Source organism: Phocoena sinus, chromosome 14 (genome assembly GCF_008692025.1).
Source record: "Phocoena sinus isolate mPhoSin1 chromosome 14, mPhoSin1.pri, whole genome shotgun sequence".
Classification (NCBI taxonomy): domain Eukaryota; kingdom Metazoa; phylum Chordata; class Mammalia; order Artiodactyla; family Phocoenidae; genus Phocoena; species Phocoena sinus.
Genome location: NC_045776.1, coordinates 68,047,118 through 68,074,194, shown reverse-complemented (window position 1 = coordinate 68,074,194; position 27,077 = coordinate 68,047,118). Strand labels below are relative to the sequence as shown.

The following is a 27,077-nucleotide window of genomic DNA, read 5'->3' as shown; positions in this document are numbered from 1 at the left end:
AGGGACCCGAGGGCAACCGCCCCCTGTCACCCCTCCCTGGATCGGGCATCAGGGCCCCGTCCCCACTCCGGGACACTTACCTTCTTCCGGGGCTGCCATTTCATCATATTTGTACAGCCGATACGTGGAACATCAAGATGCTGGCTGGGGGCTGGGGACAGATGCAGGGCAGCGGCGACTGCAAGTCATGCTGCCTCCCTCCCACCCCCTAATTCTTTCCCATATTCACTGCGAAGGGAAAGAGCCCAGGAGAGTCCAGTCTTTTCGCCTTCAGTTCAATGAAAAGTATCCCCAAACCACGAACACACTTCCCACGGGGCTAGGAAGTCCCAGCAGCAACCAGCGTACTCCTGCCAGAGCGGAGCATTTTCCCCTCAGGCCAGCGCCAGCAAAAAGAGCCTGCGGCAGGGGGTCTCCAAGCCGGCTGCAAAGACCCTCCCTCAGAGAAAAGAGGGAGAACGCAAGCTGCTGCACGAACCCAGCCGGGCTCCTGCCATCCAAACCCCTTTTGGCGAATTCTCCTCTTCTCAAAAAAAGATTAGACAAGCAATCAAACCCTCACGCGCAGCCTGGAGCAATTCCCAAAATTCTGGGTGTATTTCTCGTTTGTAAAATTTAGCAAAGAAAATTCCAAAGATCTGTAATCAGAGCTTCTTTACGCTGTTTTCTCTTCTTTCTTGGATAGCTTGGGGAAAGGATCTGCCCTTCCCGAAATGCCTACCTTCCCTGAACACTGTAAATAGGAAAACTTGGTTTGTGTGTTTAGATTTTTTTTTTTTTTTTTTTTAATTCCCAAGAACCTTAGTGGGGAAAGGCTGGAAGGAAATCCTGCAAGAACCCAACTCCACAGCTCAGTCTGCACTAATGACTTCCTTCCCTTCAGTGTGAGCACAGCCTGCCCAGCTCCAGCCACACAGAGCAAATGGTTTCTGGGTCTTAGTGCCACGACATCTGTTCCAAAGCAAAAAGTAAGTACACAGTTTCAGAGGCACCTAACAGCTCCCAAGGAATCAGAGCCAGAATAGACCTACGGAATAAGGAAACCATTCCAAAAGATCTAGATTTGTGAGTTATATCGAGAGAAAAAAGGAATAGAAAAGGTTTCTAGACAAAAAGCTATATAATCTAAAAGTGTGACTTGAAGGAAAAAGATTTAGGATATCTGACAAAATAAAAATTTTAATCAAGAATAGACTCTGCTTCTCTAAATTTAGCACTAATTTTATTATTATAAAAAATATTGCTATCAAGATTTAATTTCATTCAGCTTCTATAAAAATGATTCCATCCTATTTAAGGAGACACATCTCCAAATACAATGTAATTCTATTATTTGTCATCCAACAGGTTTAGTAATTCTTCTCTCACCATGAGGCTACTTTGATAGCTGGGAATTGATGGGTAGTGTAAGCTACTAGAATACTAACTGATGAACATAATAATAGCAACTGATGTACCATCACTCCATTGTTTCAACAATATTTAACTTATTAATGTCAGAGTTCTATAATGCATTGGCAGGACTGGCTGATGTGGATGATTATAAGCAGATTGGACACTAACTATATCAGATATATTGTAAATGTCATTAAAATACCCAACAGTTAACTAAAACAAATTACTTTTGAGATTTTTTTTCTAACACTGAGAATCTGAAATTCAATGGTGAAATCATTGTATTTTAAAAAATAATAATATTAACAAATATAGTTAAGCCATGATATGCATAATAGCTACACACCAACCTTACCTCTCTGCTCAATAAAACTATTAAGTGCCTATGATTCAAGCACCTATTATTTGCCAGCCCCTGTTCCAGATGCTAGATATATGAGTAAGAGGCTATCCCTGCTCTTGAAATTACATACTGCAGGCAGCAGTCACAAATAACACCAATACTCTGTATATGTCCTAACATATCCAAATCATTCTGCACAGCTTAACTTGGATATCCTACTAACATGGAAGTTCAATAAATTCCAAACTAAATTCATCAATCTATCCCCAAATCAGTTTCTCTTCTCTGTCCATAGCACTGTCATTCTTCCAGGATCACAAACTAAAACCTTAATTAACATCATTCCTATGTCTAATCTATCACGAAGTCCTTTCACTTCTTTCTTAAACATTGCTTTCAAATTCTTACTGCTGATATCTGAGGCTGGAGCCTCACAAAACAAACATATATTAAGTCCCAACTAGGTGCAAAACATCATGTAGGATAGAAAGGTATAAAACTAAGTCCCTACTCTAGAGGAAGTTACAAAGAAGTTAGGACAGAGCTGAAGACCTATAAGAGGACAATCAGACATTGCGTCGGTCAGTTGAACAAATGAATTACGTGGTAAGTAGCATTCCAGGAGATGGAAGGAGAAACCATTGTAAACAGGGATGGTCAAAGAAGGTGTCACAAAGGAATCTGAAGTAGAAATTCAGTCAAATGCTCTACCACTGAGCTATACAGAGGAGATACAACTCATTCTAGAGCCAAAAGCCAAGGTCCTTACCACAGGCAGTAACATTCTTCAGGATCTGGACCCGTCTACCTCTCAGAACTCATCTCTTACCCCTCTTCCACTCCCTTTCTCAGCCCTTGCCATACTGGCCACCTCACTGTCCCTTAAATATATCAAGCATATATGTGTTGCACCCTCTGCCTGAATCACCCTTCCTCCAGATACCCTCTTGGATCCCTCCCTTAGTTCCTTCAGTTCAAATATCATATTAGAAAGGCTGTCTCTCATCATTCCTTCTAAAATAATAGCACTATGACCGTTACCTTCTATCTTCCTTACCCTGCTACATTTACTTCATAGCCTTTATGACATATATTTTATTTATTTAATGTCTTATATCCCCAAGAATATAAATTCCAAGGGAGCAGGGACTTTACTCTGTATAATATCAACACCCAGTGAACAGTGCCTGATACAATAAGCAATCATTAAATATTTGTTGAGTGAAATAATGAAAGAAAAAGAAAAGGGAGAATAGTGTGAGCAAAGGAGGCAAGCCTATACAAGATGTATTCAAGATACAAAATATATTGACCTGCCTAAAATATAAGGCTTAAGAATGAAAACGTTAGAGGCAGAAACTCTGTCTTGTTCAGCTTTGTAATCCTCAGTGCCCAGCATAGTGCCTGGCACAACAGATGTGTTCAATATTTATGGGATAAAAGAATGAAGGGAGGGTAGAGATTGAATGATGAATGAGGGAAATTCCATTCCATTCCATTCCATATAAAGTAAAAGATACTTTGGCAAGGTATGTTGGAACCAGATGGTAGGGAGCACTGTAAGGCAAAGAAATTTGGACTTTATCCTGTAGGATGCAGGGCATTAAAGGTACTAAGAGTAGTCAAGAGGCATGACTGAAGCAGCATTTTTAAGCAATCTAATATAACAAAATATTAACCATGATTTTATGAGGCTGTTTTGTATATAAACCTTTGGATTTTTAAATTATGTGCATAATTAAAATGCTTATAATGACCATTTGACAGATATGATAGATATCAAAACTGAAATTCACAGGAGTTAACTGACCCCTTCAATGCCACCCAGCAAGTCAATGGTAATGGAAGGACTAGAATCCAAGGCTTAAAAACCAACGCCTGAGTGATGGGGGCAGGAACCTACAATTGCTTAGAGGTCAAGATAAAAGTTTCTATTTTTTACTCTGCCTCTAACTTGCTATACAACAAAAATTATCAGAAGGGCAAGGCAGATGACATGAATAAATGAAACAGAGTCAGGTGTAAGATAAAAGGGAATTGTAAGGATTGTAAATCTGGAGAAAGATAAATCATGTAAAAGAGGGAATTGCTACATGCTACACAATGCTAGTCAATTGATGTCATACAGGAATATCAGTCCAACGGTGCCAGATCCTCTAAATTTTCATGAGAAGCTAAAATTTTCCTGATTTTAATTGTTTGCTCAAAAGTTTTAAAGCATCCTAACAGGCCAAACAAAACATGCCTGTAGGTCTAAATTCCATCTGCAAGTCATAATTTGTGACTGTTGATTTAACCACTCAAGGCTTCACTTTCCCATATGTAAATTAAGAGACCTACATGGTTCCTAATCTATGGGGTGGTTTTTTGAGGGCATCTGTGAATCCATATGCATACCACACATGGTCTGTGGACTGAAGAGCAATCTCCCATGCTCAGATGTTGTTGGACTTAATAAAAGACAAAGTTACTTAAATTGGGGGAGAGGGAGTCTGAGAACAGTGGACTGTAACAAAGGAGACAGAGGAAATATATTTATGTTTCGACATAATCTAAGACTTCAAAGTGAAGTTTTAAACTGGTTTTCAATTTTTTAGGTATATTTCCTTTGGGTCACTTATTTATATGGCATTTCTTTCACTGCTGACTGGTGAGTGTTGCAGCTTTCATTTAGTAGGTACCACTCGAAAGAAGACCATTACCTAGAAGCCTGTAAGTATGAATACTATATTAAATCATCCTGCTTTTTTCTTTGTGCCTTTGTTTATTTATTTTGCTTAATCCAAACTGACTTGGTAATTATATCTGAAATGTTTATAGAATTACTATTATACCAGTATACTTTCTCCCTTGGAAATTATTTATATAGAGGTACCAAGCTAACACAGCTCAGAATGTTGTAATTTAGCTTATTGTTTCAAAGATCCAATGTCAACAGCAAGAACACAGTTTCTCAGATATGCAGCTACTAAAAGGCGTTTGTACCACTCCATTTCTAAACATAGCACTTTGCAAATCACTTCCCTAAAGGGAGATACTGTAAAACAGTCTATTAAAGTAGTATTTTCCTCAATAACTTCTTGTCTATTCAAATCTGAACAAAAGCAAGAAAGAGGAAATGAATGGAGAAAACACACCTTTTTTCATTGTTGTGAATTTCTTCAAGATTTCCTAAGGAGTGATATGTCTGACATTGATCATAGGGTAAATGCCCAGAAAAGCTAGTTTCATAGTTATTTACATTTATTGGGTTTTAGAATATTAAACTCAATGTAAAACAGTATTTGGAAAATATATTAATTTCCCCAAAGACCTCTAAATTATTTTCAAGTATTTAAAGAGATATTAGGAAATAAAGGGACAAAAGTAGAAGCATATGTGAGACCAAAATATTTGGCCTCATTAGTGATATTTCACACAATTGGGTGCTTTCAGAATATTGAAGGTCTTGCTTTGCTAAAAAAAAGAAAACTAAAATAACCTGTTGCATAAGAATTCTGCCACACAGCAAAGTAGATGTAGAACCATGCTCCCATTCCTTGGGAAGTAAACTGTTCTACAACATCCAGGAAAAATCACCTCTAACTTTATCCACCTCACTTCCTTCTACTCTATCAGACAGTGTCAGACAGGCTGAAGCCCAATCCTGTAAATTCAGCACATATTGACTGAGTACTCATTCTATACAAGGGACTCTACTAGGTACTGTGAAAGGAGACAAAAATAAATCAGATGATTTTTGCCCTTAAGGACAGAGCAGTCTTGTGAGGTTGAAGGAGAAGACAGGTACACAACTAATAAAAATAACAGTAACAATAGCAGCTAACCCTACTGATCTTGCCATTCATCTGACTTTGAGAGCCCAAGTTCTTAGCGCAAGCTAAGTGCTAAAAGAATGAAATAATTGGGCTTCCCTGGTAGCGCAGCGGTTGAGAGTCCGCCTGCCGATGCAGGGGACACGGGTTCGTGCCCCGGTCTGGGAAGATCCTACAAGCCACGGAGCGGCTAGGCCCGTGAGCCATGGCCGCTGAGACTGCGCATCCAGAGGCTGTGCTCCACAACAGGAGAGGCCATGACAGTGAGAGGCCCGCGTACCGCAAAAAAAAAAAAAAAAAAAGACTATGGGAGCCCTAAAGAGTAATTAATTCTGACTGTGGTAACAGAGAAAGGTTTTACAGAAGAGGTGGCATAGTATCCTTTCAACAAACTGAGACAATGTTTGGGGAGGAATGTGCCAGACTGAAGGAAAAGAGCATAAGCCAAAACATGGACGTATGAAAAAATGGGCCACATTGGCAAGTCGTCTCACAGATCTGACACATATAACACACGGCAAGGCATAGTGGACTTAAGGTTAGAGGGCTGTGAATGCTATTACCTTAACAATAATAATAATAACTCTCATCTGTTGAGTATGTGCTAAGCATTGAAGTCTTTTATATATTTTTTTTTATTCATTGATTCTTCCTAACACCTTTATGAGGAGGAACTATCATTATGCCCATTTTACAGGAGAGGAAATTAAGGCTAAAGGGTTAAGTAAATTCCCAAAGAATCATGGCTAGAAGAAAGGAAATTGGAGTCAGACTCCAAAGCCTTGTTATTAATCCTGACTTAGAATACAATGATGAGCAGCACAGGGTTTTAATCAAGGCATTAGCAAATCTATTTGAGTTTTATGCTAACTCTGGAAGTACTGTGAAGGACAGGAAGAATATGAGAACAATAAAGACAGGAAGGCCAAATAAGTTTCTATTACAAAAGATCAATAAGGGATGAAGAGGTCTTGAATTAGGGCAGCATAAGCGGAAAAAGGCCCTTCTTGAGAGACATTTCACAAGTAGAACAGGTCCTAAGAACTTGTTACATGAAAGAGACAGAGAAGGAAGTATTTAAAGATGATCCCCAAATTTTTCGTCATCTTTTAGAAAAAGAGATACCCTACTAACTAAAATATGGGTCACAGAAAGAACAGGTAGGTACTAAATTTAGTTTGAGACTTATAGGTCCGAGGTAGTGGTAAGAGATACACAGGAATGTAAAGTAGGTAGGTGGAGGGATTGTCTGGAGGTAAGGATATATATCTATGTCTACAGCTATAGCTATAAAGAGATTTGTGGGTCATTCACATAATGGTGACATGTATAAAGCTTTGGTGTAAAAAGAAAAAAATACAACATAATTCACTGCTCAGTTGGGATGGGTGGGAGACCTACCCAGTTTCCTGAGGCAGCAATTTTTATTTGGCTAATAATGCCTGGTTCAAACCTTAGATCCACCATATACTAGCTGTGTGACCCTGGATTAATTCATTTTTCTGTACCTCAATTTCCAACTCTGTAAAATGGAGATAATAATAGCAACTATCTAAGTATGGTTGTTGGGAGTATGAAACTATATATGTAATTATACACATATATAATATAACCTGCATATAATGCTATATGTTTAGCATTGTTGTTATTGTGGTTGTTTTACTATGCTAACCCTAATTTTTTTCTCTTTCTTCATCATACCATGGATTTTGTGTTGATTATATATTAAGGGCCACAAGCTGCCAGAACTAATCTTTATGTGTTTCACTGGTAAAATCATTTTTCTAATGGGATTTCTGTTCATAACAGAGCAACTGGGACCAGGCTTACTCTCCTGGCGTAACTAGAAAACTGGATAAAATACAGGAAAAACACTGTTTTCGTACTGTTTCAGACAACAATATGCACACAGTACTATGAACCTTGAGAGAAGCAAAACAAATGAGGTAACCCCTATGATCACCCTGGATTTCTGCCTGGAGGCACTTTCCGGACCACAGAGCAGGAAGGGGATCCCAAGCAGAGCACAATGGTCGTGAGGAGACAGAGTTCAGTTTGAGGAAGCCAACGAAGCTGGAACATTCCGGGTAGAGAAACGGAGAAAATGAACTCTAAGGGGGCTACGTGGACAGGTGCTCCAGAGATCAACACAGGGGCTTCTTGAGTTCTGGTTGAATATAACGTTGCCCAATGTAGGGCAAAACTCAACAAGGCTAAGTGAAGGGAAGCTGTAAGCAGAACAACTGTCAGAACTCTCTAGGGCTGCAAGTCTTTCAAGTTCCAATAGCCAGAGTGGAGGGAATACCTGGGACATTCAGTAGAGACCTCAGAAAAGTCATTTCTTAACAGAAGAGGTTAACTAAAATATACTGTAAACTCACCCTAACAAAGCTTAAAAACAAATCTTGAAAAAAGCACATTTAATCTACAAGTAACAACTATCTGGCAGAACAAAGTTCAATACTCTTTGAAGGAAGACAACAAAATCTAGCACTCACTGAAGAAGTCCAGCATTCAGTCATTTTCCAATGAAGCTTATTAAAGGACATGCGCACTAGCCTGGAAATACTTTGTTATCTCTTTGGTAAGAAATTAATCTTTTTCTTAAATTTTATTTTATGTATTTATTTATTTATTTTGGCTGTGTTGGGTCTTCATTGCTGCATGTGGGCTTTCTCTAGTTGCAGCGAGCAGGGGCTACTCTTCGTTGCAGTGCGCAGGCTTCTCATTGCGGTGGCTCCTCTTGTTGCAGAGCTCAGGCTCTAAGCATACGGGCTCAGCAGTTGTGGCTCGCAGGCTCTAGAGCACAGGCTCAGTAGTTGTGGCAAACAGGCTTAGTTGCTCCGTGGCATATGGTATCTTCCCGGACCAGGGCTCGAACCCGTGCCCCCTGCATTGGCAGGCAGATTCTTAACCACTGCACCACCAGGGAAGTCCTAATCTTCCATCTTAAGAATACTATGACTGTGTTACAATTTTCTCATATAGATCAGATCAATGGACTATAATATTTTGGGCTACAATCTTGTTACTTCTCTCTGCCAGGTAGCCATAGCTATAGGGCATGTGTAATTTTTCTGTTATATAATTTATCAATCTGGGAGAAACTTCAGCATATGTTATCTTTAGTTAAAATTTAGAGAATTTATCTGGAGTAAATTCAGTGGTCAGATATTTGGGGCAGAATATACAGCTTTGGGTTTATGAACCTTCTTAAAGGAATCCTGAATGTGCAAGGGTAGTAATTACATGTGTGTTTTAATACATTAAGGTTTACTTAATAAAGATGCTTGAACTGGGGGCTTATTTACTTGTGTGTTTTTAACCAAAAGAGGCTATATTTCTCTGGCTATGCTTAAAAGGAACACAGGGAAAGTAGATCTCTTTTCAATCCTATGGCAGGAAACAGGCTTTGAGAAAAGAGTCAGTAGAAAAAAAATATTATTCTTGAGGTCCATTTGGAGGCACTATACTGACTTGTTGCTATGAATTTATAAGCAACCAAATGGATGACACTCACCAAATAGACACCTGTTTATGGTTGTGGAACTGCCTGGTATCTTAACTCTCATTCTCTGTTTTGGGGGAATTCCCCATTATCCGAGTCTTGGTGGAATGTAGGAAACATCTCTCATGACAGTAACCAAAGAGGTCAGATAATTACTTGATATCCACCAACCGATAGCTGGGATAAAAACATAATACCTCTGGCAAAGTTTTTTGCCAGAAGTTTGAAAGTGAAGCAAGTGACTCAAAGAATAATGACAGAGAGAATTTACTCTAGCAGGACCCACAGAAACATCCGGTTGCTACGGTCATCAGTGCCATGGAGCTCATCACCATATACAACATCCAGCCGCAGTGGTGGTTCCAGCTCTGGCAACCAGGATATTATGGCTGAAATCCAGGTACCTTTTGATTAGAAGTCACAGTTGTTTTCTGTTACTTGCAACTAAGAACCGTGGCTGACTCACACAGACACATTTGATTTTGTTTATATTGGGACACAAGTTCTTCTTGCATGAATATATACGCATGAACAGATATGTATGTACGCTGGAGAGCTCCAAGGCACAGTCTTCTACTCTCTTTTCTGCCTATAATTACTTCCTCAGATCTCAGCTAGTTAGTCCCAAGGGTCTAAATACCATCTCTTAATTGATGACACCTATATTTATACCTCAAATTCCTACCTCTCTGAGCTCCAGACTTGTATAAATAACTGCCTATTCAACATCTTCACTAAGACATCTCAACAAAATTCTTGATTTTCCCCCAAGAATCGGTCATTCTACAGTCTTATTTTATCTCAATTAATGGCATCTCTATTCCTCCAGCAGCTCAGGCCCAAAACTTTAAACAGTTACCTCTGATTCCGCTCCTTTCCTCGCCCTCAATATCTAATCCAATACCAAGTCCTCAGCTCTCTACCTACAAATTCTAATTCATATCCTGCAACTTCACATCACCTCTACCCCTTCTTCTTTAGCCACAGGTGTCATTAATATCAACTGGACTACTACAGTAGCTTCAATTTGCTTCCTGTGATCCAGTCTCTCTGTGTAGCCAGGATGATCTTTCAATAATGTGAATCAGATCATGCAGTTCCCTGTCTGAAACCTGCTTAAGGCTTCCCTTTGCACAAAGAATAGAAAAACAAAGCCTTTACCACGTCCCACAAGGCCCTCCCTACATCATCTAGCCTCTACCTTTCACCCTCATCTCTTACCATACTTTTTTTTTTACATCTTTATTGGAGTATAATTGCTTTACAATGTTGTGTTAATTTCTGCTGTATAACAAAGTGAATCAGCTATATGTATACATATATCCCCATATCCCCTCCCTCTTAAGCCTCCCTCCCACCCTCCCTATTCCACCCCTCTAGGTGGTCACAAAGCACTGAGCTGATCTCCCTGTGCTATGCAGCTGCTTCCCACTAGCTATCTGTTTTACATTTGGTAGTGTATATATGTCAATGCTACTCTCTCACTTTGTCCCAGCTTCCCCTTCCACCCACCCCCCCGATACTTTTCCTTAACTGTGCTGTGGCTAGACCTGCCTTCTTATGTTTCCTTTATGACCTTGGTAGTTGCAGTTATGTCTGTCTGGAAATCTATTCTTCCAGAATAGATATTCCTTCTCAATATTCAAGTCTCTTTTCAAATAATAAGTCCTCAGGGAAATCCTCCTGAACAAAATCAACTACCCTCCCCAAATTGACTACATCTCTCTTACTTTGCTTTGTTTTCTTCAAGCCACATATTACAATTTGAAATTGCATTATTTACTCATTTGATCACTATGTCACCCAACAGAATGTAAGGTCTAGGGAGTGGTATCTGTATTGTTCACCACTGTAAGTCCAGTATTTAGAACAGGTCCCAGCACATATTAAGTACTCATTAAATATTCATTCAATGAATCAGTGAAATTAATGTTGGTTATATGATATGAATACATAGAATTTCCTTTTGCAATAAAATTTTCAGCATGGTATTTATTCATTTACCAAAGGATACTTGTAAATACATTCAGTTCTGAAAGATACACTCTCCCAAGTAACGCCAGAAGGGGTTTTTCCCGTTAAATCAGTATTACACCCTGGCCTAAGTCTGAACATGCTTAATAGAAAAAAATATAACCTTCTGAAAAATAAGCAATAATTATTCTGAAAATTAATTATTGCCCAATAATGTTTTTTATTTAAGAACTCCAGTGCTATCACTTTCTATTTTCATTTGTATTAAAGAGAATCTTACATTAACCCAAAAATGGGTAGATAAAATGATTTTTAAGATAGTTTAATAAATAAATTAAAAACACTTTGAAAACCTTAGATGAAGTACAAATCACTTGTCAAAAGTACAATCTCATTTGTCAAAACATGAAAATGAGAAAAGAGAAGACACAGAAATAACAGGCTCAGAGCTGCCAAACTGACAGGCTGTCTTAAGTGAGATAGTCAAAACATTCATATGCTAATTTTTAAAGTGCTGTCTATCTGGCCATCCATATAAAAACAAGAGAGGGCTTTTTCTTCCTATTTCAAAGGTATATGAATGGGTCAGATAGCGGACACTCTGATTACAAATTAAGCAATAGCAATTAAGATCTTAAAGAATTTTCTGTTTATTCTGAATGCACATATAAGACAAAAACTAACTTGCATGGAAGGTAATTCAGAAGATCCAACCCCCTAAGAAACACTCTTTATCAATTACACCATCTAGGGCTTCCCTGGTGGCGCAGTGGTCGAGAGTCCGCCTGCCGATGCAGGGGACACGGGTTCGTGCCCCGGTCCGGGAAGATCCCACATGCCACGGAGCGGCTGGGCCCTGTGAGCCACGGCCGCTGAGCCTGCACATCCGGAGCCTGTGCTCCGCAACGGGAGAGGCCACAGCTGTGAGAGGTCCTCATATCGCAAAAAAATAAATAAATAAAAATGATACATTGTCAATCCTTCACACTCAATAAATCTGAAGTTCAGTGGACTCTTTTAAAAAAAAATTATACCATCTAACACAATTATTGGCAGTCTTCTGCACGTAGAATATGGTGCAAAGGATGACTTTCCATGTTAGTAGCTGGGGTTAGCTATATACTGTAAATTACAAAAGTTGAATAGCAAATAACTACCAAAATATACAAATACTATTTTAACCAAAATATACAAATACTATTTTAAATTATTTTCCTTTTTGATTTAGTATCTTAAAGGATTTTCATGTTCACATTTCCACTAGGTATTCCTCCCTCTTGCAACACTAATAATTCTAAACAAAAGAGCATCTCCTTGAAATGTTCTGTTTACTGGGGTGATGAATCTATCATCAAATCAACACTTTCGTGTATCATCCCACCTGCTGGGATGAGGAATCCAGTCTAGCAGTATTACTGAAGTTTTGCTCAAATTTGCTTTGTTAAGAATGCTGGTGTTTCAAAGTGGCGGGGAGCGGGGGAAGTGGTGGTGGGATGAACTGGGAGATTGGGATTGACATATATACACTAATATGTATAAAATGGATAACTAATAAGAACCTGCTGTATAAATAAATAAACAAAATAACGTTTAAAAAAAAAAAAAAGAATGCTGGTGTTTCCAGACTTGGATTCAGATGTTCTGCTGCTAAAAAAGAAAGTGACACATACTGTATGATTCCATTTATATGAAATGTCAGAACCGGCAAAAAGTCGATTAGAAACAAAGTCGACTAGTGAGTGGTTGCCAGGGTCTGGGCAGTAAGAGAAAGGAAGAGTGGCTGCTAATGGGTATAGGGTTTATTTGGTGAGAGATTAAAATGATTTGGAATTGGATAGTGGTTGCACAATTTAGTGAATAAATGAAAAACCACTGAATTGACACTTTAACAGGGTAAATTTTATATGTGAAAAATATCACAATAAAGCTGTTATTTTTTTAAAAGGTGATCAGCTTTCCCCAATTCACAGAAAAATTAAGTTAATACATAATTCTCTCTACTTAAAACTTTTTCTCTCATAAACTTTTAAATCTTTGGCATGAGCTATCACTCATCTTCTAGCACCAGACAACAAAAATTAAAAATTAGGAAACTAATGTCAGTATGAAAAGTTGAGAAAACAGATCAACAACATTCTTGGTTAAATGGGTTATTTAATTCATGGACATGTGCTGATGATATTAATTTATTTTAACTATGTACCACAAAACCATTTTCTGTAATTATCATCTATAGAGCATTTGAAAGATATAATAAAATGTCAATATTTTATAGCATTCCACTAAGAACACCATAGCTCTATATGGTGTCTGGTTTAGACACATTAGAACCAATGAAACAGAACAAAGCTAGTAAGGCCAAATAAAGATGAAACTAATCTGTATCTTTTTTTTTTTTTTTTTTTTGCAGTACGCGGGCCTCTCACTGTTGTGGCCTCTCTCGTTGCGGAGCACAGGCTCCAGACGCGCAGGCCCAGCGGCCACGGCTCACAGGCCCAGCCGCTGCGCGGCATGTGGGATCCTCCCAGACCGGGGCACGAACCCGTGTCCCCTGCATCGGCAGGCGGATTCTCAACCACTGCGCCACCAGGGAAGCCCTAACCTGTATCTTTATAACAACATATGCTAGCCTAATATGGTTCATCTATGACTACAAACTCTTAGAAAAAAAAAACTGCACAAACCTTTCTCAACTGCCCCCAAAAAGTAGGTGAAATTGTTGTTTCTTATAATTCTCACCAACTTTAGCACCACCATTTCAAACATAAAATTTTTAAATTTCAATCCTAAAACACAGTGACTATTCTGTGTCAGAATCAGTTCCAACTTAAGAAAAAGAAATCTTAAAAAAAAAAAAAAAAACCTCTGCTTCCTGAAGCAGTCAGATCGTAATGACAAGTAACAGTCACAATTTTCATATCTGCTAAGTATAATGCTATTTATTTTATTGAACCCTCATTTTTTCTATATCTTAGTCAACTTATTTGGACTTTCTAGGTATAAAATATGTTTCCTGTATTTTTGTCTTAATTTTATATGAAACCCTGTTTAAACGTTTTACCTCAAAAAGCTTAGAGTACAATTCAAAATAATAATAAAATGCATTTAAATGGATAAAGAACCTGGGTCTGAGTATTGAGACACAGAAAGAGAGAGGAAGGATGAAAGGAAGGAAGAGAGGGAGGGAGGGAGGGAAGAAAGGTAACAAATTCATCCAAAAAGAAATACAAAACCTAGTAGAGTTTAGTTTGAAGGTAGTATGGACTTCATTCAAACTTATATCTAAAAACCACTCTGAAATGGGTGAGACAATTTGAAAAATTCCAGATGTGTCTAAGCCTGGTTTTCAATAACTTTCTCAATAATCTCCCCAGAAATAGAAGTTCTAATACAAACCAGGATTTGGTAAAGACAGAAACATCAAAAGATATGTTCCTTAACAAGAGGCTTAATCTTTTTTTAAAAGTCAGTTTCTGAAAGGTAGTATTGAAATATTTACCCTAATAATAAGTGTAGTCTTGTTTTACCAGATCATTAGCATATCATGCATTCCAGTAAAAAAGATCTCCTACCTGTAGGCGTGTGTGTGTGTGTGTGTTATGTGTGTGTGTGTGTGCGCGTGCGCGCACATGAGCTAGGAGTGGCTTGGGAGTTTTTATATTCCTACTCGTTAGACCTTATTCTTTTTTTTCTAATAGAAAGCCTAAAGAAGGTGAGTGGAACCTGACACAAACTGCCTTGCCCTCCAACCTTTCTCTCAAAGTGCCACCTGCTTCCCTCTTCCAGGTCAGATCGGTCCACCCATACTCCAAGATCAGACTCTGCTTTTTGCAAAAAAAAGTATATATTAGCAAGCTCTTTTTCTTGTTACTGCTGTTGTTCCATATTAACGATGCAATTATCTTATGTTCAATCTCCTAAATTGATGCCTTGGTACCTATTCCTTATCCAAGTTTTTTCTTCCTTGTCTCCAAATACCCAGAAACCTGAACCAAAGCCTGGCTCTTGCCCTCAAGAACAACTTGATACCTGACTTATATACTATCTGACTCTGATCTTTTGTATGTATCTACTATTTTGGATTGTCCTCTGCTCTCAAATAGCCCAGACTTGGTTGTAACTATCAGTTTCAAGGCTGTCCTTTCAGGAAATGTTGCTTGTCCTGTGGAGGAAGAATAGGGAGGTGGAAGAATACGTTCATTGAGAAAAAGGGTTAAATACCAACAAATTTTATGTTACATATGTTTTACCACAATAAAAAAAATTGAAAATAAAACAAAACAAATAACAGAAGTGAACCTCAGAATATATAGGAAAAGAGTAGCTCTTTGATGAGACCCTAAAAGGAGATACAACTAGGATTATCAGGATAAAAGCTGAATAAATGAAAGAAGCCAGGTCAGAGTTGAAGTATGTTAACATGAAGGTTTTTGTTTATTTTTTTTTTGCGGTACGCGGGCGTCTCACTGTTGTGGCCTCTCCCGTTGCGCAGGTTCAGCGGCCATGGCCCAAGGGCCCAGCCGCTCCGCGGCAGGTGGGATCCTCCCGGACCGGGGCACGAACCTGTGTCCCCTGCATCGGCAGGCGGACTCTCAACCACTGCGCCACCAGGGAAGCCCAACATGAAGGTTTTAGGATTAGGATGTTTGAGTCCAGAGATAAAGTCATGAGTAAAGGTTGATTACGGTGAGATACTTTTTTGTTTAACTAGTTGTAGTTATAAATTTAAAATATATTATGGTAAAATGTGAACAGATAGAAGAGTATAAAATAAAAATTTTAACTCGTCCTCCCCATCCCTGAACTCTTGTATGCATATACAAACATTTTTTCCAACTCACATGAGATAATACTTTACATACAGACCTACAGCTTGCTTTTCCACCCAAAAGAATATCTATGACATCTCATGAGCTACCTCCACTAATTTAAAATAGCTACAATTAGGGACTTCCCTGGCAGTCCAGTGGTTAAGGCTCTGTGCTTCCAATGCAGGGGGTGCAGGTTCAATCCCTGGTCAGGGAACTAAGATCCCACATGCCATGTGGCATGGCCAAAAAAATAAATAAAATAAAATGGCTACATCATATTCAAAATACAATAATTTAATTGACCCATTGGTAGGATATGTTTATCTATGGTCTGCCTTTTCAGGAGTATCTGGCACACTACCGTGCTTGTTCTTCATGTGGCCTCCTTGCCTATTGTCATTATTTCATTTTCTACAGTTATCTTCCAACTGCCTAAAACTTTGTTAAAGATAGGATCTCTATCATTTCAACTTTATATCTCCAGTAACTGTAATGGTGCCTCGTACACAGTAATACTAAATACTTACTTTATTGAATGAATGAATGAATGACCATTGACTTATCCAAAGAAAAATGGCTGGGCTTCCCTGGTGGTGCAGTGGTTGAGATTCCGCCTGCCGATGCAGGGGACATGGGTTCGTGCCCCGGTCCGGGAGGATCCCACATGCCGCGGAGCGGCTGGGCCCGTGAGCCATGACCACTGAGCCTGCGCACCCGGAGCCTGTGCTCCGCAATGGGAGAGGCCACAACAGTGAGAGGCCCGCGTACCACAAAAAAAAAAAAAAAAAAGTCTCCCAACTCTTGGCATGAAGAATATCAACTAGAAAAATATAAAGCTTAAACTCCCATTGTTTGGCATGGCAAAGATGCAAGAACCTCCAAAATTAGGTATCAGAGAAGGTGGCTTGGGATATCTTGCCAAGATATCTTAGGTATCTTGGGATACCCTACCCAAGAGGACTGCCTGGAGGCGAGGGGATTCCGGTAGCAGGAGGCTTTAGATTATACCTCTAGAGATAGACACTGAGAGAGGTTGGAAGAGACAGAACTGGAACTTAGTCTCTCATATTAAGATACTGCAATGGAGAAGTTCCTAAAGTGTCCTTCAAAATACTCATACATGTGCTTCCATAAGAGAACTAGCATTTGTATACCTGCCAATGGTGACCAGAGAAACTGCAACAATCAACAGTGAGTGACCTACAAGTGCACCAGTAAAGTGAGAGACATTAAACTCTTTCCATTTCCTTCCTTCTAATACACTGGAAGAGCTAGATATCCAGATGGGGGAAAAAATTTCATGATGGGCCACTGGCTCTGGAGAAAGGGGAAGGGAAGAACTTTAAACTGGAAATAGTACTGGAGTTTTAAATTGAAATTTTTTAAATACCCCAAAGTACACACAGAAAATTATGGAACTGGGAATCTGCCCAGAAAGGGGGATTTGACAGGACGTGGATGAAGGAAGTGATTATAGGAAAATAAAGCCATGTCATGGTTGTAGCCCCATAAGCCAGATGCTAATTTACCATATCAGCACCTTTGTTTTCCTGATTATGTGCATATCTCTTATAATCTGTTGATGATGCTTACCTTTCAATTTTCTTTAGGAAAGATTTTTCCTATCTATGAAAAAAGACTAAATTTGTGTATGATAAGATTTTATTGGTCTTCATTTGCTCACTTCAAAAGGGAAAAAATCCTCAGGCTTGTATACTCCTTAGAACAGAATTTAAAATGAAACATCCTCTTTCTCTTTCAGTATCAGGACTTATTCTTTATCTCTACTTTTTCTACTATCTCTAAGTTCCTCCCGTTATCACTTCATGTTCAACACTGGAAGAGATGATACTTACCTGGTGATCCCTCCCAGGATTTTTACATCTACCTAACTGAACTACAGCATTCTTCACTGCTTTAATATCCTCTTCCAGAACAGAACGAAGCAATACCACTTGGAAGCCATTTATATTAAGCCAAATTTCAACTCACAAAAGAATTTGAAATGACCTGATATTGTAGTATTTTATAGACTTCACACCAGATGCTTTCCATTTGATAGACTCCCCCAAATTTCTTACTGTTACTCTGTGCCTCTGTGTCCAATGATCATATATTAACAGCAGAACCATAAAACATCATAGATTTACATTTCTGGTTACTCACTTAGGTTTACAAACTTTGGTTTCTCTCATTTGGGAGAAAAATTTTTCTTCAGCTGTCTTACTGAAACACAATCATTAGGGTGAACTCTACATGTAGGAAAATTACAGGAATACAACAGGTCAGAGATAAATAATGAGAAGAAAACCAGAAGCTAACTTTTAATTTTCAAAAATATATATCTAAATTCTAGAAATGGTCAATTATCCAAGTTTATAATAGGCACAAAGTAAGTGTTCTCTTGGGATGATTATGTTAGCCAGGGTTAGATTTAGCTCCAGGTAGTAGAAAACTCAAAATAACAGTGGCTTACCTAAGAGAGAAGTTTAATCTTCTCCTATATAAACAAAGTCCAGAGATCAGAAGTTCAAGGCTGATATATTATGTCCACTATCATCAAGAATCCATTCCCCTATCTTACCTCCCCCAATCTTTAATACATGGCTTTCACTACAGTTTAAATAGCTACTTAAGCACCAGCCATCATATCTACATCCCAGCCATCAGGAAGGAGAAAGCAAGAAAAGCACCTCTCTCCCTATAAAGATTTCGTAGCAATTGTACTAGACACTTCTGATTACATCCCACTGGCCAGAATTTAGTTTCATGAATACACACTAGCTATGAGGTTGAGTAGTCTTTATTCTGGGTGGCCAAAGGTCCAGTTAATAACGGCAGAGTTTATTCCATTTAATAACGGAAAAAAAAAAGGAAGTGAATACTGGGGAAGAGCTAGCAATTTCTGCCTCAGTGATGATCACATTTTGTTGTTTCTGAGCACCAGGACTTAAGATGTCAGGCAAGTCAATTTCATTTTCTCAATCAAAAGTCTCCCAACGGGCTTCCCTGGTGGCGCAGTGGTTGAGAGTCCACCTGCCAGTGCAGGGGACATGGGTTCGTGCCCTGGTCCAGGAAGATCCCACATGCCGCGGAGCGGCTGGGCCCGTGAGCCATGGCCGCTGAGCCTGCGCGTCCAGAGCCTGTGCTCCGCAGCGGGAGAGGCCACAACAGTGAGAGGCCCGCGTACCACAAAAAAAAAAAAAAAAAAAAAAAGTCTCCCAACTCTTGGCATGAAGAATATCAACTAGAAAAATATAAAGCATACAAACTTTTAGTTATAATATGAGTAAGTTCTGGGATCTAATGTACATCATGGTGATTATAGTTAATAATACTGTATTATATAATTGAAGGTTGCTAAGAGAGTAAATCTTAAATGTTCTCATCACAAGAAAAAAGAACAGTAATCATGTGACCTATGGTGGTAATCATTTTGCAGTATATGTGTTTACACAATGTTATATGTCAATTATACCTCAATAAAGCTGGGGGGAAAAAAAGAAAGAAAAATACCAGAATGTACAGGGTTATATTGAGAATGCCAAGAGATTCTTAACTTAGACACAGCAGTAAATTTCCCAAGGACTTTAAATAGCATTTGAGCAATGGAAGGAAATAAAACAATGCTGATTCGATGCTCTCTGTTTCTTCTTTCCCCTTGAGATCTCTCCGCCATGTTGCAGGTACAGACGTCAAAAAATTCCACTGTAAAGCATCAATGGTATATAAAAGATGGCACACCAAACAAAAGTAAAAAATCTAAAGAAATCATACAGAGTACCAAGAATGTGAAATGTGATTTGGCACTAAGACTAGCAAAGAGCAGCACAGTGTGTGATTAATCCTGCATGGCCACATTTACATCTCTAATTTGCTCATATAAATGCATTAAGCCAGATGGTTTTAGAGACTAGCACTCTGCATATACTCGTGGGTCAGCACCCACATCTTCTGTACTTTACAGGTGCCCAGGCTTTGGCAGGACCCACCCCTCACCCTTCACTAGTTTCCTAGCATAACCTCTTTATTCTTATTTTCCCCCAATTCCCATAATCAGCATTCTCACATCCAATATCCACCTACACCAACATCTGCTGTAACCTTGCTAAGTAACATATTAGGAGGATGTGAAGAGGCAACTATTACTTTAACTTAGAACACATTAGGAAGACAATTTTGCAAATGGGCATTTTATTCTGTTTCTGAAAAATTAACACCCCCTACCAAAAATGAGAGTTACATATTTTACTAGTATAAATCCCATTCCATCTTTTAAAGAAAAATCCACACTAATATCTGATATTGTCAAAAATTCAATAAAAATGATAAAACCAAGGCTTTTATTTGTTAAATTCTAATACTGATTTTCAAGTATTATAATAACTCTATACTTATTGATCTGTTGGCATCTAGTTCCAACCAGACACATCATATGAGCCTATTCAGTAAGGCAGCTGTGGTAGCAATTTGTTTCTAGACTAACAATATACTGTTGAATATGGTCATTTTCTTATACCTCAAGTGCCAGCAATTAATGGATCCTCAATTAGTTTTCAGTATGGAACTGTCGTGTTAGGAACTATACATGACAAGCGAATATAAAATAAAGATGCGCCTTAAGCATTCACAAGCTTAGAATTTTCGTTATATCCTAAAATGAAAGAAATCTGAAAGAGCTCAGAAAAGACCTGTTTATTTTAAAGAAATAAGGTACAAAGTAAGAATGTTACGAAAATATGATGGTGTGTCCAAAAGGAAAATATCCTCAAAGATGTGAGTATGATTGGGGGGTTGGGCAGGGTGGGGGGCAACAGACACAATCCTCTCAGAGAAGAAGTTGAATCCCCATGGCAAATCTGTAGCTGCTCTACAAATGGTGGGAGCAGTTAAGGGGGGTATCTTCAGGTTCACAATGAAACAAGGAGAGGCCCAGGGTGCAATCTCAAGACCCACAGGATCTACCTATTTGAGTAATGGGAAAAGCTATTTGAAATCAGCAATCTCACGGAAATATAAATAGTAAAGACACACAACTATCTAAATCTCTGTCTGTGGGTCCTATCTCTCCTCCAACTTTGGATTATCATTTCTTTCTTCCTCTACTTCTTTTATACATATAAGAGTTTACCTCTTATGCTATGTTGAGGGTCACAATTGCAGGATTGTCTCTCATTTGGTTTTGAGAGCAAAGGGATAAAACTCACTAAGAAATCTATTATTTCTTGTTAGAATTCATCCTTCTTGGTACAGTCAAAGCACCCCAATTATGATTTTCAAGAACATGCAATTATTCTGTCTTTAGTTATAACTAAATTAACAACCTCAGTTTAGGTACCCTACTTATCCTTCTTTCTCTGAGAACTGCACCTTATCAATAGGACTGAGAGTCTGAAACTGTGTTTGTTCTGCACCCTCTGGCCATAGGAAGCTGGACCAGTGTTGGACATCTGACCAAGTCAGGGCTTCAAACTACCTTGTAGGAATCTGGAATCAATACCCAATTCTACTACCTACTATCCTATTAGTCTGGATGATTCTCCTGTGAACTCAGGACCTAAGGCTGCCATTGTGGGTTACATATGCTTGGTATCTAGCGGGCCAAAACAGAGAAAGGTGGTCTTCAGAAAAAATAGAGCAGCATGAACAGCTGCAGATAGAGCAGGAGTGATTAGAGACTGGTAAACTAAGTAATATCTCCCAAAGATATCTAGGGCCTAATCCATGGAACTCGTGAAAATTATGTTATATGGCAAAAAGCACTTTGCAGATGTGATCAAGTTAAGGATCTTGAGCTGGAGAGAGTACCCTGGTTTATCCAGGTAGGCCCTAAATATAATTACAAGTGCCCTTATAAGAGAGAGGCAGAGGGAGATTTTTCTACAGAAGAAGGAGGCCATGTGACAGCTGAAGAAAGATGTCATGCTGCTTTGAAGATGGAGGAAAGGGATGTGAGCCAGGAATACAAGAAATATAGCTCTAGGGCTTCCCTGGTGGCACGGTGGTTGAGAGTCCGCCTGCCGATGCAGGAGACGCGGGTTCGTGCCCCAGTCCGGGAGGATCCCACATGCCGCGGAGCGGCTGCACCCGCGGGCCATGGCCGCTGGGCCTGCGCATCTGGAGCCTGTGCTCCGCAATGGGAGAGGCCACAACAGTGAGAGGCCCGGGTACCGCAAAAAAAAAAAAAAAAAAAAAAAAAGGAATATAGCTCTAGAAGATGGAAAAGGCAAGGAAACAGATTCTCCCCTAAGCCTCCAGAGGGAACACGGCCCTGACAACCAACACCTTGATTTGAGCCCAGTGAAAGTGTTTTTGGACTTCTGAGCCTCCACACTTTTTTTTTTTTAGTTTGGGTATAGTTGTTTACAATGTTGTGTTAGTTTCTACTGTACAGCGAAGTGAAGTAGCATTCCCTGTGCTATACAGCACGTTCTTTTTTTTTTTTTTTTTGCGGTAGGCGGGCCTCTCCCTGTTGTGGCCTCTCCTGTTGTGGAGCACAGGCTCCAGATGCGCAAGCTCAGCGGCCACGGCTCACGGGCCCAGCCACTCCATGGCATGTGGGATCTTCCCGGACTAGGGCACGAACCCGTGTCCCCTGCATCAGCAGGCGGACTCTCAACCACTGCACCACCAGGGAAGCCCTACAGCAGGTTCTTATTAGTTATCTATTTTATACATATTAGTGTATATATGTTAATCCCAATCTCCCAATTCATCCCACCCCCTCTTTCCCCCTTGTTGTCCATAGGTTTGTTCTCTACATCTGTGTCTCTATTTCTGCCTTGCAAACTGGTTCATCTGTACCATTTTTCTAGATTCCACAAATATGCATTAATATATGATATTTGTTTTCCTCTTTCTGACTTACTTCACTCTGTATGACAGTCTCTAGGTCCATCTACGTCTCTACAAATGACCCAATTTCGTTCCTTTTTATGGCTGAGTAATATTCCATTGTATGTATGTACCACATCTTCTTTATCCATTCGTCTGTCGATGGGCATTTAGGTTGCTTCCATGACCTGGCTATTGTAAATAGTGCTGCAATGAACATTGGGGTGCATGTGTCTTTCTGAATTATGGTTTTCTCTGGGTATCTGCCCAGTAGTGGGATCGCTGGGTCATATGGTAGTTCTATTTTTAGTTTTTTAAGGAACCTCCATACTTTTCTCCATAGTGGCTGTATCATTTTACATTCCCACCAACAGTGCAAGAGGGTTCCCTTTGAGCCCCCACACTTCTAAGAGAATAAATTTATTGTTTAAGCCACTAAGTGTGTGGTAATTTGTTACAGCAGCCACAGGAAATTAATACAGAGACCATGTGGCCCTAGACAGAGAGTCTGGGAAAATGGATGCCTGAGTTCTAACTGCTTCCTATTTTATTCCTTCAAGTGGCCTAGCTGGCACATCTTGCCATTAGGTTCCACAAAACACCAGTGTTCCACTACAATGAAACCAGTGTTTCACTACAATGAAACAACATTTTGCTAAAGCCAACCAGAGGCTTAGTTAAGATGTAAGGAGGACCAATAAAGTATAGGGAGCTATGCAGTATAATTTGAAAAGAACCATAATGCATGGTCTCCAGATAAAAATGTATTTGCCACAAGGTGGAAAACAGTGTCCCAAATCTCCACCCCAGTAGTCACTCTTGTAGCTTTATCTCCAAAAGGCCTTGCTTTAAAATGAAACTCTCTTTTTACCTGAAACTGGAATTCCCCAATATAATTGCATCAACTGAACACATCAACATGGATTTGTCAACAAAATAATGTAACAAAGTTTATATTTGGCCCTAAAGAAATAGGACAAAGAAAAGTTACGTTTGCAAGAAGGAACTTGTAAGAGGCTGGAAAATAAAACAGCATATAAAAAGGCAAAATTCAGTAAGGTGGCTGTGATACAATAAGAAATATTTATTTGGTCTTTTTCTTTGGTCCCTGGCACAAAGTGCCTAAAACGCTTGGTATCTCTGCAGTGGTGAGAGTGTCTTTGGGAGGCAAAAATTCTACCAATGAACCTCCAATGCCTCCCAAAGAGTGTCTTTTGTATGCTAATGAGATGACTGTTCGCTGGGCCCTGGTCTTCAGAAAGACCAAGGTGTGATTAGAGGGTTAGAACTTTCAGCCCCACCCTCTGACCTCTAGGGAGGGGAAAAACACTGCAGGTTGAGTTAATCACCAGGGGCAGATGATTTAATCAATCATGCCTACATAATGAAACCTCCATAAAAACCCTAAATGGTAAGCTTCTGAGAGCTTCTGGGTTGGTGAATACACTGAGGTACTGTAAGGGTGGCACACCCAGAGAGTGCCCCTGGGAAGCACTGTGCCCCTCCCACCATATCTTGCCCAATGCATTTCTTCCATAAACTGTTTCCCTGAGTTGTGTGAGCTGTTATAGCAAATTATCAAACCTGAGGAAGGGTCATGGAATCCCTTATTTATAGTCAGTTGGTCAGAAGTACAGGCGGCAAACCAGGACTTGCAAGTGGTGTCTGAGGTGACTTTTGTGAAACTGAGCCCTTAACCTTGTGGGGTCTACACTAACTCCAGGAAGTTAGTTCAGAAATGAAACGAATTGTTGGACCCTCAGTTGGTGTCTGGATAATCAGAGAACTGGTTGTTGGTGTCGGAAAAACTTACACACTAGCAATGACAAAGGTTTTAGCAAGTAGAGAACAATGTAAGAGAAGTGGGTACCTAGAGAAGGTTAGACGCAAAACCTGGAGACGATATGAGCAGATTTTCCCCACATTTCAGCCTAAGGCCTACAGATTTAGAAGATCAACAGAGAAACCAAAATGTGCTTTAAAAATGAAACCTATTTTAAAAGCTCAGTACAGAAATTATACTATCCCAACATGAATCACTGCATTTCAGTAGAATGAGAGAAGCAGTTTTCCATTTTCAACAATGAGAAACAATCCTTTCATTTTTCAAAGCTTGGAAAGTTGTACTTCTGTGAATAATTATTAGTCTATCAGTCTGTTATTTACCTTTTTAATGGTATGTGTGAATAGCTCTTTCTCCTAAAAGTGTTATCTTTCCTTGCAGTACCTTTATGGGATAGGTCTTTGTAGTGCTGAAATTCCTAGTATTAAATCTTCAATTCACATGAAAAGAAAGATGTCATTAGAAACTGTTTGATTACTGATGCAGAAAAACAAAATCCTAACATAACAGAAACCTAATCTAGGTTGAAATGCTACAGCTAAAAATCATGGGAAATAAAGATATACTTACCTAGAAAGGAGTCGCTGACAAAAGAAAAGACCTGGGGGAGAAAATACATGCTTAACATAAATTTGGAAGATATTGTATCATTTAGTGAAGAAAGAACAGAATTCCTGAACAGCAGATAACTAATGTGCTCATTTATCTCTTGGAAACAACAGGGAGCATGGAAGGTCAGAACAGGGGAGCAATCACCCAAACAGGATTATTCATGAACTCTAAATGCTTGTCACTAATTACAAATTACCTAGTAATACTGTGAAATGATCAAATAGGTTAATACAGGATTTGAATTAATCTTCCTGGGTTTAAGATTTTCCTCTAATCCACTGAACCTTAGAAATCAGTGAAGTGTGATTTCTGTGCTCTGAGAAAGCACACAGGGAACATTAACATAATATTCCAATCTCTTGCCAGGCTAGTCTCAGATACAACTCTTTTGCTAGGGTAAAAACTTAATGCTTCGTGTTCTGATCTACCTTTTAAAGAAAGGTCCATTTGAAGTCAGAGAGCCTCTTTGAGCCTCTGGAGGGCAGTGACTGTGCTCAAAGCATCTTTGAGTCTTCAGTGCTTAATAATTGATATGTTTGATAAATGAATGACACAAGTTAATATCTAAAACCTTTCTTCAAAGATTCTGCTTTTCCTATATACATAATTAAAGCCCCAAATACAATACCATACTCTAACCAACTAAGAAACATTTATATCTATCATTCCTTTATTAATTTATATCAACATCATATCTACCATTCATGTTCCAATTCTCTACCCTGGATTATTTCCTTCCTGATGTCCCTATCACTCTTTTTTTTTTTAGTGCAATGGCATTTCTTAGGTTAAATGGCTACTATTCTCTTTATATAGAATAATGGTAAAGACTGACTTGTATAGTTTATTCTTTTATCAGTGGGGTTTATGAGCCTCAAGCAGTGAAGAAATAATTCTTACAGGGGATAGGAGGTCAAAAGAAGAGGATAGAAAAACTGCATTTTATTACTTATCTTGGGTGGTTGTTTCACAGGTGTTTGCTTGGTGATAAATTATACATCTTGTTTTGTACACTTTGTGTTTGTAGACTACCACATTTTAACAAAAAGAAAATGTGTGTGTGTGTATCCCCAAATATATAAAAAGAGAAACTGCAACCACGAAATAAGAACAGGTTACTTAAAAGACACACACACACTACAGAGGATCAAAAAGAACTCTTAGAAATTAAATATATAATAAAAATTAAGGACTCACTAGGACAGTAATATGATAAAACCTAGGAAAGTCTCTCCACAAGTATAATGAAAAGGGAAAAAAAATTGAAAGCAAGAGAGAAAAGATAAGGGAAAAAATTACCAGTCCAGAAGTGCCAATATCTGCATAACAAACATTCCAGAAAAGGAGAGTAAAGAAAACAGGGGGAGGAAATCGTCAAAGAAATGATTCAAGAAAATTCCAAAGGATATTCATTTGGAGATTGACAAAGCCCACCAAATACCCAATGCAACGGATGAAAATACACTCACATCAAGGCAACACATCAGAAATTTCAGAACACTCAATATCTTATAAGCTTTGAGAGAAAGGAAGATATTAAAGAGTCAAGAAGAAAGGATTTAGAATCAGAATGGCTTTAGACTTCTCAACAGAAACACCCTATTTAAACTAGCTTAGGTGAGTGTCTAATCCCTGCAAAAGAATGGCAAAAGAGTCTTAGCTAAAACATTACTAATCTCATTGTGCTTGGGGAAAGCATAATCAAAAAATAAAAAGAGAAAGTGACCCATAATTATTCCTATAAACATAAAACATTTCTTTACATTATAATGAAATAAAAATGAAAAGGTGGGACTTCCCTGGTGGTCCAGTGGCTAAGACTCCGTGCTCCCAATGTAGGGGGTCCAGGTTCGATCCCTGATCAGGGAACCAGACCCCACATGCCACAACTAAGAGTTTGCATGTCGCAGCTAAAGACCGCATGCTGCAACTAAGACCCAGC

At 39.0% G+C, this 27,077-nt stretch overlaps 1 protein-coding gene across 4 annotated transcripts in view; it reads right to left on the bottom strand.

Annotated features, from left to right (window-relative positions):
• The window catches only part of TTC28 (tetratricopeptide repeat domain 28), a 609,537-nt gene that overhangs the window by 420,649 nt on the left and 161,811 nt on the right, over positions 1-27,077 (bottom strand). The window contains exon 1 of one of the 4 annotated variants that reach the window (XM_032603709.1): positions 81-5,830. The exons of the other annotated variants lie outside the window; for them this stretch is intronic. Within the exon in view, the coding sequence (XP_032459600.1) occupies positions 81-107 (27 nt within the window). The 5' untranslated portion in view covers positions 108-5,830. Of the gene's footprint in view, positions 1-80; positions 5,831-27,077 lie in introns of those variants that run through there. 4 annotated transcript variants of the gene reach the window in all.